The sequence below is a fragment of the Nelumbo nucifera genome, chromosome 2 (assembly GCF_055504915.1).
Source record: "Nelumbo nucifera cultivar China Antique chromosome 2, China Antique-T2T, whole genome shotgun sequence".
Lineage (NCBI taxonomy): Eukaryota > Viridiplantae > Streptophyta > Magnoliopsida > Proteales > Nelumbonaceae > Nelumbo > Nelumbo nucifera.
In genome coordinates this window covers 11,922,844-11,937,977 of record NC_142650.1, presented here as the reverse complement: position 1 = coordinate 11,937,977, position 15,134 = coordinate 11,922,844, and the positions used below count along the sequence as shown (strand labels likewise).

General features: G+C 41.3%; 1 protein-coding gene across 1 annotated transcript; it reads left to right on the top strand.

Moving 5' to 3' along the window:
• The first annotated feature begins 11,058 nt into the window (after positions 1-11,058).
• Positions 11,059-14,276, top strand: LOC104597263 (laccase-12-like). The gene is made up of 6 exons (XM_010258719.3): positions 11,059-11,227; positions 11,306-11,457; positions 11,562-11,806; positions 12,005-12,133; positions 12,851-13,807; positions 13,927-14,276. Exons 1-6 carry the CDS (start codon positions 11,114-11,116, stop codon positions 14,055-14,057), a joined length of 1,728 nt encoding a protein of 575 aa, XP_010257021.1. The 5' UTR covers positions 11,059-11,113; the 3' UTR covers positions 14,058-14,276.
• Positions 14,277-15,134: the final 858 nt, after the last annotated feature.

The window sequence follows — 15,134 nt, the reverse complement described above, 5'->3', positions numbered from 1 at the left end:
TAATGTTGGTTCAGGTGGTAAATATTTTGCGGCTAAGTCAATACAGCTCAATCAATTATAAAAACTGTAGCCCTCTCAAATGGGTTCTAAACGAGCTTTTATTAGATCCCTTCTATAGAAGAACTAATGAAAGTCAATTGCTTCATATTTCTTCGGGCCACACTGGTGGCTGGAAACCGTTTTCATGTCTTGGTGTAAGAGAGAGCCTGACTCGTTGACACTCATTGCCAAGATGATATGTCTCGGAAAACTGGAGTCATTTGTGATGCCTTGAATAAAGAGAACAAACTTTCAAACAAAAGAGAATAGAGGGACAAAGTTTCATCATTTTACATGGTGTTTGGAAGTGTGGGTGTTTTTTGGGACCAATTTTCAAGAAAAAATGTTCATGCTTCCAAGACCTGTTTTTCACAAAAAATGTTCATGCTTCCAACACTATGCTGTTTGGTAAGATGATTTTCATCACCGTTTTTCATTTATGTGCTAACAGATAAGCACCACATAGGATACACATCAATCAACCGTTGGGGGAAATGGTTTTCATGCATTGGTGGGGTCCCGATTTTCGAGGCATGCCTGATTTTTTAATAATCGGCTGAACCAAACAATGAGATACATGGGTATTTGTTGAAACGCTTATGTGGATCCGACGTGGCACCATTTTTTTGAAAAACGGCCACGGTTCCAAACATCCCCTTAGTTATTACCATGGTTATATTTACTATTTAGAAGAGTGGCATCCAAAAACAAACCATTTCTAAATTCTAATGGCTCAGTTTGGATAGAGTACAATACAAATATGTATTGTATAAATACATATAAAATAATACAAAATACAAGGTTTCCTAATTTACATATTTGTTTTTACACTCCTTCCTAACTGGGCCAATAGATGAACCTATTACAGAAAAGCACTGCAATGTAGGAGAAGCATAAATCTTATAGAGAGGGAAGTGAGTCGGGTGATGTCAAACTATGAAATTCATAAGCCCAGAATTTTTTTTTTTTTTTTTTGGGTAAGATCATAAGCCCAGATTTGCTGTTTGCACCATTGTGTATAATGAGATTTACTCTAGCATTTGCATAAAAAGTAGGGTAAGTCCCTTAAAGCTATCTTGGTTTGTTTGATAGAAAACTTCCCTCAACTATGACCTGCACTCAAACCTACCTACCCTGACTTTTGGGGATAAAGGGACTTATAGACTCCTGTTACTTCACCGTCAAAAATCTAACTGCAACTGCTGATGTCAAGAACCTAAACATGTTATAATGCCAATTATACCCTCATATAGACTAAAATACTTTTAAACCTTAAAAAAAACTCTTAAACCTCTCTTTACCCGAAAATGGGTTTGTTTATGTGGTAAAAAATGAAATACTAAAACATATTTACTCATATTAAATATTCAAGGGTAAAATTGAAATTAGAAAAAAAAAATCTACATTGGAGAAATTAGTATGGGCATAATAGTTATTTAAGGCTACTGTCCACTAAAAAGTAACGGAAGGGGTCTATAACATGGTTTTCAAAACTGGGGACCGGATGGCCGGACTGGAAAAGCTAGGAACCGGTTCTGTTTTTTCCCTAAACCGCTTTTTCCCCAAAAGTCATTGATTTTGGTCAATAAACCGTTGAACCGGCCAGTTAATCATTCAAACCGTTTGAACGGTTTTGACTGTTTTTCAATTTTTTAATTTTTTAATTTTTTTGTCAGAATGGGCCGATCGTTCGGGTTCGAACCGGTAACTGGACCCCTGTCTAGTTCGATCATCAGGTTGATTTTAAAAACCATGGTCTATAAATACAAAATAATTTTACTGATATAATAGTTGTTTTTGTTTTTAAAAAAAAAAAGAACCAACCATGTTCTCAAACACCCCCTTTAAATCTCATATCATGTAATGTTACTTTTAGAACAATTGAAACCAAGAAAACCTTTATATTATATCTCAAAAATAAATATGTATGGTATTAATACATTTTGATATTTTGATCATTCTTTATGCCTTACAGTTCTAAAATCACAAAGGATGCTTACTTTTTCAGAAAAAAAAATCCTTTTTTTTAACTAATCACAGGATGTTGAATGGAAAAATTGAAAATTCTGCAGACTCCAGTCATTTTTTAAAACAAAAAAGTAGTTCTTGAGGTACAGAGCCCAATTTTTTCAAAGTTGCCAAACACGCCCTACATGGCTGCATCATCATGATATATTTCCAATTTAAGCCAACATTATAGAAAACAGGACTTAGATTGGGTTATGGTTTCTTCTAGAAGAGTATCAAAATACCTTCTTATTAGTTTGTCACAACTCACAATCATTCACCACCATCCAGTATCAGTAGACGACACAAGCAATAAGTAGATTTTGAAGAGGAAAGTTCATGGAGATGGCATTCTCCTGCACCGTTTGGTCAATTACCAAAATGTCCCTTTCTTGCATAGGTTTAGTCTAGAATGTACCGAGTATTGAAGATAATTGAGGTTAGGGGTGTCAATTGCATTGGATTTGGTCCAATCTGATCTGGTCCAATATGAAATCATTGTAGATGGACCTGGTCCAATTCAATCTGGTGAATACTCTGGACCATTTTGGACCAATTCAAATCAATGTTTGGACCATCCAGTTTGTTCAAGTTCAGTTTAATTTAGATTGGTTCCAGCCAAAATCTGGTCCATTAACACCTGTATTTTTATCTTCTACCAATGGGCTGGATATTGGTTCAATCCAACCCAATCCAATGGGTACTCTGGTTCAATTCAACGAGACTGAATCTGCTCCTCACATAATGCGCCTCACACCGATCTTATACGCACATCCTACCATGCATTGGGAACATCTCCCGTACTTAGAAGTTATTATTCATGGGAAATGTTCCCAATGCAAAGGTGGATGTGCTTGTGAGGCGCTCATCTGTGAGGAGCAGATCCATTAAATCAAATCACTCCAAAAAAATTGATTTTGATTTAGACGGGTGCCCCTATTGTTGGCATTTCGTTCGTTAACTTCATGAAACATTCGTTTAAACATTTATAAAACTGATACATCAATCATTCAGGAACTCAATCAACAAGAAGATCCCCAAGTCAGACGCTCAGGCCGCATAAGGAAACCAGCGAAATGGATGGATGGAAATTATATTTATGACTGAATGGACTATGCATGGATGGCTAGCTAATAATCAGGAGCAATGAAGATTCCCTTGTCAATCATAGAGTCGTTAGAAACATTTTAGGAGAGATTTACTTTTATTACCAGTGAGTTAATTAAGGAAGGATGCTTTGTGGAAGTATTTAAATAGCTATGATTGTATTGGAAGATCAAGTTAGCATAATAATAATAATCTCCTTCCCTCTTTCATTCGTTGTTCGTCCCTTCCCATCTATTCTTCTTCTCCCGGAGTCCACACGCGCTCAAAGTTGTGCAAAACTGATATGGAGACGTATCAAATTGGTGCTCTCATTGAGAGGGCGTAAACCTGAACATCCGAAACCATGTTTGATCAAACCAAAATCCTTCAAACCATGCAAGAAAATTTTATGGCTGCTATGAAACAGCAATTTGATTCGCTCAATGTGCAGATACAGTCCATGCAGGACCAATACGCATCTCAGAAAGCGTCGATTGATGCCATGCAACAACAGATCGGTCAACTACAATCTCAAGTCCGTGGTAAGGAACTAGAAACCACCAGCAGCGGTTCTTCCAGCAGGTTGCCCATGCCTCTGTCAACACACCATCCATCCCGGCCGCTCTCAACCAATGCTCACGACACCAACAGATCGTTGCAACTCGACGTTCCTCGTTTCGATGGCACTGATCCCTTCACATGGATTTTCCGTATTCAACAATATTACTTCGTCGGTACCGCAGAAGATCAACGGATTCAGATTGTGGCGTTCCATCTTGAAGGAATGGCCTCGGAGTGGTTCGGCCCGTCTCAGTTTGAGGATTATCAGGGGGCACTTTCAAAACTCATTCAACGTGGATCGGTGAGTGCATACCAGGCAGAATTTGAGAGACTTATGAATCGTGTCGCGGGTATCTCGAAGTCTTTGTTAATCTCACTTTTTATATCTGGACTAAAACCATTGCTGCAGCAGGAATTGTTGATCGCCCGACCAAAATCCTTGAACGAGGCCTTTTCTTTAGCCTGCCTATTTGAAGATTAATATGAAGGTTCACAGATACCCTACCCTTCAGGCCCACGCTGGCAGCAACGGTCCTCACAACCGATACAGATTATCACAGATTCATCCACGAGCCAAAAGCCGGCGTTACAACCCACTCCACCACCTCCTGCCTTACCAGCGCTTCCACCGCCGAGGCAAAACACCAACCGTCCAACACCACCCAATACACCGAATATACCCATTCGAAGGTTAACCCCCAGTGAGATGCAAGAACGGTGTCAACGGGACTTGTGCTTTAATTGTGAACAAAAGTGGTCCGCTAATCATAAATGTCACGGCAAATCCTTTATGCTTCTAATCTCTGAAGACGAGGAGGTTGAGCCAGATGCTCAAGATGACAACGGTAGTACGAGGGAAGATGACCCCGTCATAACCAGTGACCTCTCAAGCCTCAACTCCATGGCCGGCCCAAGAAGCCCTCGTTCTTTGCGGATATGGGGCGACATTAATAGTCATCGAGTTCATGTCCTCATCGACAGCGGCAGCACGCACAATCTCATTCAACCCCGATTGGCGGAGAAACTTCAGTTGCACACTACCCCCATTTCCTCATTTAAGGTTTATATTGGCAATGGGGACTTTTTGGTTTGTGATCGCCAATGCCCAGAGGTTCCACTTCACATGCAAGGCTTTTCTTTTCCGGTAGTCCTGTTCGTTTTACCGATCCATGGGTCGGACATCGTCTTGGGTATACAATGGTTGCAAGGATTAGGGATTGTTGCTCAGGACTTCGCAGCCCTTTCTATGGAGTTTCAATGGCATGGTCAAACGGTGGTCTTACAAGGAGATGCCACGCTAGCTCCGAAACGACTTTCTTTCAACCAATTACAAGCTTTGGTGTCCCACGACAAGATCGTCGTTGCGTATGAGTTGTACCAGTTGCAACAGGACAGTACACAGGAGAAGGCGGCATCAGATATATCCTTCCCAGAAGGATTGCCGAAGACTGTCCTCCAGGTTTTGCAGCATTATGAAGACATTTTCAGACCACCCACCAGCCTACCCCCTCATCATTTTCAAGCTCACCGCATCCATCTCTTGTTGGGCTCGCGCCCAGTGAACGTCCACCCTTATCAGTACCCGCAATTCCAAAAAACAGAGATGGAGAAGCTCGTGCACGAGATGTTAGACCAGGGGATTATACGCCCAAGCCATAGCCCTTTTTCATCACCAGTCCTCTTGGTCAAGAAGAAAGATGGTACATACAGATTTGTGTGGATTATCACGCTTTAAATGCCGCAACCATCAAAGACAAATTCCCTATTCCCACTATTGATGAGCTATTTGATGAGCTTGGAGGCGCAACTGTGTTTACTAAATTGGACTTGCGAGCCGGCTATCACCAAATTCGGATTCACGACAAGGACATTTACAAAACGGCTTTCCGGACTCATGAGGGCCATTACGAATTCTTGGTGATGCCATTTGGACTATCTAACGCTCCTTCAACGTTTCAAGCCGCCATGAACCGGACACTAGCCCCTTTCTTGCGAAAGTTCGTCGTGGTGTTCTTCGATGACATCCTAATTTATAGCATTGATGAGGAGTCTCATGTCTTCCATCTCCAACAAGTTTTGGACTGTTTAGCCTCTCAACAGTTCTACATCAAGCTATCTAAGTGTCATTTTTTTCGGGAGTCAATTGACTATTTAAGCCACGTTGTCGACAGTCGGGGTGTCCATGCCGATCCCAAGAAGGTGGAAGCCATGCTCCAATGGCCAGCTATCACTACATTAAAACAACTCCGTGGATTTTTGGGACTTACCGGTTATTATCGTTGATTTATCCAGGGCTATGCAAGCATCGCGGCACCGTTAACAGAGTTGCTTAAGAAGGACGCATTCTGTTGGACTGAGTTAGCCGAGGAAGCATTCATCGCACTGAAGAATGCTCTATCCAGTGCACCCGTTCTTAGACTCCCAAATTTTGAACTACCGTTTGTCATTGAAACGGATGCCTCAAACGCCGGTGTGGGCGCTGTATTAATGCAAGAAAACCGTCCGATCGCTTTCTTTAGTAAGAAGCTGGGAATCAGAATGCGAGCGGCATCAATGTACCACAAGGAATTGCATGCGATCGTTGAAGTCGTGCAAAAATGGAGACAATACTTGTTGGGCCGTTTTTTTATTATCAGGACAGACCACCGAAGCCTTAAAGAACTGCAGCAACAGGTGGTTCAAGCGCCGAACCAACAGGCTTATGTCCGTAAGCTACTCGGTTTCCACTTCCAAATTGAATACAAACCGGGTTGTGCCAATAAGGTTGCCGATGCACTATCAAGGGTGCACGAAGATGAGCCCTCAACCGATGGACCATCCACGCTAATGATGATCGCAAGCAGCCCCATCCTGGAGTTCCTCAACACATTACGAAGTGAAAACCATACACTGCCGGATATGGTACACCTACACCAACAAATGGCGGCTGGTTCACTACCTCCTAGCTTTACCGTTAAAGATGGGATTCTTTTCTACAAAGACAGGCTCTACATTAGTCCCTCATCATCTCTCAAGTCTGGTTTATTACACGAATTCCATGCAATGCCGATGGTCAGGCACACCGGTGTGAAACAGACCTGGGTCAGGTTGTCGGCCAATTTTTACTAGCCCAGGATGCGGCGTGATGTCGAGTCCTTCATTGCGGAGTGCCTTGTGTGTCAGCAAATCAAGACCTCCACGCAAGCGCCGGCCGAGTTACTCCAACCCCTTCCAATTCCAGCACAAGTTTGGGATGACTTAACAATGGATTTTGTGGTTGCCCTACCCTTGTCGCATGGTTACACCGTCATTATGGTCGTGGTGGACTGTTTAACGAAGTATGCCCACTTCGGAGCTCTTCCGACAAATGTAACGGCAGCAAAGGCAGCCGAGTTATTCTCTACCATGGTGGTCAAGTTACATGGTTTTCCCAGCTCTATTGTCTCAGACCGTGACTCCATCTTCATGAGCAAATTCTGGGGCAAGCCTTTTGAGTTAAGTGGGACAATGTTACACCACAGCACTACCTACCACCTGCAAACCGATGGCCAGTCCGAAGTTGTGAATCGGGGGCTGGAACAGTACTTAAGGGCATTCACCCAAGACCAACCGAAGACATGGTATGAGTTCTTGGGGTGGACGGAATTTAGCTATAACACCGGCTATCACAGCGGCATCAAGATGACACCATACCAAGCCTTGTACGGTCATCTACCACCGGTCATTCCTCGGTACGTAAAGCACTCGACAACAGTTCATGCCTTAGATGAGCTTTTGGAAGAACGTGATCAGTTACTTAGAACCTTGAAAGCCAACCTTCGTGAGGCACAACACCGCATGGAGCAAAAAGCCAACCGGAAGCGACGTGAATTACTCTTGGAACTCGGCACCCAAGTTTTGGTTAAGCTCCAACCCTACCGACAGACTTCAGTAGCGCAACGTTACTCACATAAACTTGCGAAAAAGTATTATGGTCCCTTCAAGGTGCTTGAGCGAATTGGTAGAGTAGCTTATTGATTGGAATTACCGGAAGGCTCCAAAATCCATCATGTCTTCCACGTTTCGGCGTTAAAACCGTTCCGGGTGAAGGCACAAAGGCCCCGCGGTCGCTTCCACCAGAAGCCCACAACAGTAAACCGGTTGCGATTCCGGTTGCTATTTGCGCCAGAAGACAGATCCTGAAGGGCAACCGTACCGAAGACCAAGCACTAGTGCAATGGAGTGATGCTTCGCCGGATGACGCTACCTGGAAACCTCTCGAGTCACTCAAGCGATTCTATCTGACCCTCCACCTTGAGGACAAGGTGGCTTCACTAGAGGAGGAGAATGATACGCCAATCATTCAGGAACTCAATCAACAAGAAGATCCCCAAGTCAGACGCTCAGGCCGCATGAAATGGATGGATGGAAATTATATTTATGACTGAATGGACTATGCATGGATGGCTAGCTAATAATCAGGAGCAATGAAGATTCCCTTGTCAATCATAGAGTCGTTAGAAACATTTTAGGAGAGATTTACTTTTATTACCAGTGAGTTAATTAAGGAAGGATGCTTTGTGGAAGTATTTAAATAGCTATGATTGTATTGGAAGATCAAGCTAGCATAATAATAATAATCTCCTTCCCTCTTTCATTCGTTGTTCGTCCCTTCCCTTCTATTCTTCTTCTCCCGGAGTCCGCACGCGCTCGAAGTTGTGCAAAACTGATACGGAGACGTATCAAAAACTCCAAACTACTCTTATATTAATTTATGAGATCATTTTATCGTTTTAACTTGGTTATTTTAAAATCCTATTTCTCTGATGTCCTTCAAATTTCCTTTCATCTTGAAAAAACCTTGAGAATGGTGGGTTTGGCAACACCATTACAACGATTTATATTTCAGAATGGTTATTTTCATCACTTAGATATGTGTTGTTATCACTTATCAGTACATAGAATCTTGAATGCGTTTCATAATTTTTATCTTCAAATCAATCCCATTAATTGGTAAGAGGGCAAAGTACTGTAATCTTAAAGTTCAAAGAGGTGTTTCTCACAAACAAAGTTGAGGGATTTAAGTACAGGATGGCTACCTCTAAACATTCATCATCGTTCTTGCTAAGTTAGCACTCCTCTATTCACTAAATTGTAACCTAAAAAGCATGACCTAATGACCATATTCCATCATGGTGGTAGCGTGGTAGGACCCTTAAAAACACTGTACGGATGAAAATATTGTTAGCTAATGAATGTGTGTGTGTTAGTTAAGTTAGCAAACTAGGAAATCTTTTCTGGTGCTTCGTTGTGGATTTTTATCTTGAAATTGTGAAGTAGATTGTTAGAAAAATAAAGCATGCGAGATGGGAGCCTAACCACCACCAGAAAGGAAAGATAAGTGGAAAAAGTTGCAAGACAGACATCACATTTTCACTGTTTCCTTTTTCAGAACCTCAATTTCAAGTCGATAACGAACTTTCATTTTCTTACCTAATTGTTATTTATTTCTATTCTTGTTCACCCAACTAATCCTAACTCTCTCTCTCTCTCTCTCAATCTAAACTTCCTTTCAAGGGAAGAGATTTAACGGTTGCCACTCACTTTGCAGAAACACCCTAAAGCAGTTTTTGAAGAGAAAATCATGTTTACTTGGGCTGTAAGAAACTTAAGATCAGAATTTTCGATTTCTCTTCTTATCATTCCTTTGAAATTTTGCTACCATCATGTTTAACGTATGGCGTATTGACTTTAAAGACCAATTGGGGCTTCTCATTTGCCTGAAAAAAAAAAAAATCTCTTTGGGCTTGAATTTATTGCTCATTTTTTCAATTCAAGCATCCTTAAAGCCCACAGGAACGCCGACTTTATATGTAGTCATTCATGAAGAAATGTTTCTGATATGGGACTGTAATGTTTTGTGGGTTGCAGATCTCAACTCTATTAGATAGCCCAAAATGATATGGATGAGATCAGTGGCTTTCATGTTGCAGCCGATTTCAGATGCCCCATAAGGGCCCTACAGTGTTCTATAGCACATCCCCGCCGTGTATTGAGAATATCTTCCGATGATAGTATCAAAAATGATAATGTCATCATCGAAAAATATTTCCAATACAGAGCGGGCACAGATGTGAACTCGTTGGAACTCAAATTAAACCATGGAAGGTAAAATAATGTAGCCCACAATGCCATAAGGTCATACAACCCATTGAAGCTTGGTTCAGATTGGCCTGTTCAAATATGTTAATCTCCATAAAGAACAAAGTTTTCAACTTTCTAATGACAGTCGATAAATTATCTATTATGGTCCTAGATGTTAAAGTGCTATTGACTTAACGCATTCCATCAATCTTAAGACTTTTAGCGTATTAATTAAGCGTGTTTATGGTAAATTAATCAATGTAAAAGTTGTTAGCTTAACTGCTTAATTACCTGTAACCGAATAATTATGTATATACCAAAATAAAAGGATGAAGGTCGAGACAATGACGCGGCTATTGTTTAATATAGACGGAGAGTCTTTAGTCCAAGCTTTGTGCTAGGTCTACGTATAACCTAACCCACTAGACTTATCATTTGAAAGGCAACCATAAAGCTAAGTTGTTATTTGTTAACAATATGAACACTCAACACGATAAAGCTAAGTTGAGTTTATGAAGTTGTTCCTGTTTAGATGCCTGTAGGTTGGACGGTCCCAACTATGATTTGGTGGGCCATGCATGATCAATTCAAACCTAATCCTATTGATGATGGTTGGCATCAGATCAGACTCAAATTATAATGTGTGGAGGATTTAATTTCACTTCAGACCTTGGAGGTTCTCCCTCTTTTAATCTATACCATCCATGCAAATGAAAAGGCCAAAATGGCACTTGAAAGCAAAAATAAAAGAAAAAAAAATTAATTAATTTAAGATTGCTTTTGCTCCCTTATTAATTTAACCAGATATCACCTCAACCACATCCAATTCAACAAACCGCAGGTGTGAGAATGGAGAGGTTAATTTCTTTTAAAAATGAAAAATGACTTTGACTATATATATATATATATATTCTCTGCTTGACATAAGAGTAGAAAGTGATGAATAAGATTTCATTCTTTTGTCTGTGACCAAAGGAAGGCTCAAGTGAAAAAATATTGTTCATCAATTACCAAAAATAAAGACTATACCTACATCAATGGAATAAAAAATAATAATAATTATGTTTTGTTGAAAATTGAAATCCAACCCATTTGGAAGACTTCTGAGGCAAGAACTAATGAAATTCTCAACTTCTGATAGGCTAGTGGGTGCACCAACTCCCCTAGGATTTAACCATGCCTTAAAAATCAAAACCTAATCTGCCAACCTCAAAACCACTCTCTTTCCTCCCTATTTTAATGTCATATAAAGGAGCCTTTCTTAGTCTCTCCTGCATTACCACCTTACCTTTCCTTCAATACAAGGACTTAGTAAAGGATGGAATTTTACATCAGTGTCAAGCCATGGTGCTTCTTTCTAGGCCTTCTACTCCTCTTTGCTTCTGAGCCCGTGTCCTTGGCGAACCCAGAAACTCATTACCATGACTTCGTTGTATGTCTTCTTCTTCTTCTTCTTCTTCTTCTTGTTGCAGTAAAACATAGTATTTTTCTGATAATTGAATTGAAACAGGTTCAAGCAACGCCAGTGAAGAGGCTGTGCAAAACCCACAACATAATTACGGTTAATGGACAATATCCAGGGCCAACCTTGGAAGTAAGAAATGGGGACACACTAGTCATCAACGTTGTAAACCGAGCCAGATACAATGTTACGCTCCACTGGTAAATGCCACCTTGCATAAGTACTCATACACATATAATCACAGTGATAATCTATTTCTTATTCTTCTGTCTGTCTGTCTGTCTGTCTTCTTCTTCTCCTTCAGGCATGGCATTCGTCAAATGCGAACTGGGTGGGCGGATGGGCCAGAATTTGTTACTCAGTGCCCCATCCAACCAGGAGGACGATACACTTATCGGTTCACGATCGAGGGACAAGAAGGAACACTGTGGTGGCATGCTCATAGTTCATGGCTCAGAGCCACTGTTTATGGAGCTCTAATTATCTACCCCAGACTGGGTTCTTCCTACCCATTCACTAAGCCCAGGCGTGAAGCACCCATTCTTCTTGGTACGTAACATATATGTAGTTCAATTCTCTATCTTCTATTTGGTTCTCATATTAAAGGAACTAATCACTCTGGTTATATTATAACTTTGATGGGCTCGGACTGATGACAGAGATAAGTAGCTAGGATTTCATAATTAATTTCATACTGAAATGATAATTGAAGTGATCAGGGTGGTCAATTGAGTGTATGATGAGCAGGTGAATGGTGGGATGCCAACCCCATTGACGTCGTGCGGCAAGCAACCCGAACAGGAGCAGCTCCAAATGTGTCTGATGCATATACCATCAATGGTCAACCCGGTGACCTCTACAACTGCTCCGCCCAAGGTCTGTTTTTAATTTCTCACTAACTAATAACCAGCTACTGACCCCGTAGACGTTTTTTTTTTCTTTTTCTTTTTTATATTAAGTAGTAACTAGTAACTAGTGAGTACTAAGTACACGTAGACCTTTTGCAGTTGTTTCATAAAATAATATATTTCATTTTCATAGACTGGCTTGGGGGCCGATTGAAGCTCATTTGTCACTATATAGGATTTGGTTTGGTTTGGGGAAAAAAGATATAAAAAGTAGAGAAACAAAAAGTTAAGGCAATTAATTTGTTTCAAACTTTGAAGAGTTAATATTTGTTGGGAACACCACCTATACAATGTGGAGCACAAATTAAGCTGACGTGGACCGAAAGACTTGACAGTTGGCAAATACAAAAAAGTTCCCTTAGGGCAGTTCAAATCTGCCATATCATCCCTTCATATTATATATATATGGCCTAAATAAGGTATGACTTGATTGGGGTTCTTTTTCTATATCTCTAGTCCGAGCAATTAAGTAATTAAGGAGCTTCATGACATTACCTGCCATATTTTACCACGTGGAAGGATGATGTGGCCAATCCAAGCCCCCACCCAGAGGTCAGCAAGGTACCCCTCTGGGTGGATCACACATCCATTGCTCCACTTATTGTTGTTGCTGCTGTTTTTAAGAATTTTGTGGGTAGCAAGTCAAAACGAAAGCTTACTGATCTGACCAGTGATTACCATGCAGATACTGTGATAATTCCGGTGGACTCCGGCGAGACCAACCTTCTCAGAGTCATTAACGCGGCATTAAATCAAGAGCTCTTCTTCACCGTTGCCAACCACCAGATGACTGTCGTTGCCGCCGATGCTTCCTATACAAAACCTTTCACCACCTCGGTCCTGATGCTGGGACCGGGCCAGACCACTGACGTCCTCATCAACACCAATCAGCCACCCGGCCGATACTACATAGCTGCGCGTGCTTACCAGAGTGCTCAGAATGCAGCATTCGATAACACCACCCCCACTGCCATCCTTGAGTACAAGAGTGCCCCCTGCCCGAAGAAGGGGTTGTCCGTGCAACCCGTCTTCCCGTTGTTGCCTGCCTACAACGACACTCCCACAGCCACCGCCTTCGCAGCCGGACTCAAGAGTCCATCCAAGGTTGATGTCCCCACCGACATTGATGAGAACCTTTTCTTCACGGTAGGCCTAGGCCTCTTCAACTGTCCACCCAGGTTCAGCCGGAGTAGATGTCAAGGCCCAAATGGCACCCGCTTTACTGCTAGCATGAATAATGTCTCTTTCGTGCTCCCATCCAACTTCTCTATACTGCAAGCTTACCAACAAGGCATCCCAGGAGTTTACACCACCGACTTCCCTGCTGTCCCACCAGTTCAGTTCGACTACACCGGCAACGTCAGCCGAGCGCTATGGCAGCCTGTTCCAGGAACCAAGGTGTACAAACTCAAGTTTGGTTCGAGGGTGCAACTTGTATTACAGGGTACAAGTATCTTCTCAGCCGAGAACCACCCAATTCATATCCATGGATATGATTTCTACATTGTTGCAGAGGGCTTTGGGAATTTCAATCCGCAAACTGACACGGCTAAGTTCAATCTTGTCGATCCACCAATGAGGAATACTGTTGCAGTTCCAGTGAATGGATGGGCAGTGATCAGATTTGTTGCTGATAATCCAGGTAAAACACCAACTCTAATTATGTTCTTATTTGGTATTACCTCCTCTGTATCTTCAATTATAGTTCCACCAATCTGATGTGTTCATTTATTTTATTTGGGAAAAAAAAAAAAAAAACAGGAGTTTGGCTGATGCATTGTCACTTGGACATTCACATCACCTGGGGATTGGCTATGGCCTTCCTGGTAGAGAATGGAGTCGGGGAGTTGCAGTCTTTAGAGCCTCCTCCAGCTGATCTTCCTCCTTGTTAAGATATTCAACGACAAACAGCTGAAAATTGCTGTTGATTGATTTGTATCTGTTAGAGACCGGGATTTCTGTTTCTTGTCTTTTGTTAGGCTTATCTGCTCTGTATTGTTCGCCTCATTCGGCGACCATGTTCTTCTTTTGTTTTTCCTCTCTTATTTCTTTTTCTTTCTTTCTTTTCCTTTTTACTAATATACAACGGGTGGTGTTGTCTTACAACCAAATTTTAAGAGTGCAAAATTTAGTAAAGAAACCGAAACATTTGTATGTTCTAGCTAGGCCGAACCTTCCACTGTCAGAGAACAAACTTCAGAAGAGCATCTCACCTGATCCAGTCACGAACTTTGAAGGTCCCAGTGCAGCTCTTAACTCTTAACAAGAGGCAAGCGTTTCATATTCTTCAACTGCCTCTGTTTTTGCAAACTGCAATTGCCGATTGGAAATCCAAAATCTACAGAATGACAAAACAAATAAAAAGGACCACTAGTAAGCAAACAAGTAGTTGAAAGTTGAAACCATTTGAGGACCATAAGAAACATAAATACAGAAATATTTTCACTTTATCTTGTTTCTAGTTTCAGAACGGCGAATTCAAGGAATAAAACTTGTAGGTCCAAGTTCTGTGATGATCTTGACATTTGATAAAATCCTATCAACCTGCAAGTTATATTCATCAAATCATTAATAATTTATCTCTGAAGAAAGTACCGAAGAAACAGAGGAAGAGTTATTTCGGCCACTTAAGCCATAATCAAATAGCCCCTTGATCAATAGGTACAGAATCGATACGGGTTCATATGGAACTTGAGAGATATACTATTAAAATTGGAAAACGAAGACTCGTGCCCTGATTGAAAAGGAAATCTTAGCCTATCTGAGCCGAGAATAGAGATCATTTCCTGCCTACATTTTTACAGTTTTCTTTTGAACATGAACACAACGAGGGGTCATTGCTTGGTGTAATGGTAAAGTACAAATTTGAGAAAACGGGTTTGCGTCTGAGAGCAGCCACTTGGCAAAAAAATGCTTAAGGATAGGTCCATATCCAGGAGAAAAATCTGCTATTGGATGAAATGCAAACA

Excerpts from the sequence above, each read along its gene's own strand:
- LOC104597263 (XM_010258719.3), top strand. The coding sequence starts at position 11,114 with ATGGAATTTTACATCAGTGTCAAGCCATGGTGCTTCTTTCTAGGCCTT. Across the intron at positions 11,228-11,305 it reads CTCATTACCATGACTTCGTT|GTTCAAGCAACGCCAGTGAA; the intron begins GTATGTCTTCTT and ends GAATTGAAACAG. Across the intron at positions 13,808-13,926 it reads ATTTGTTGCTGATAATCCAG|GAGTTTGGCTGATGCATTGT; the intron begins GTAAAACACCAA and ends AAAAAAAAACAG.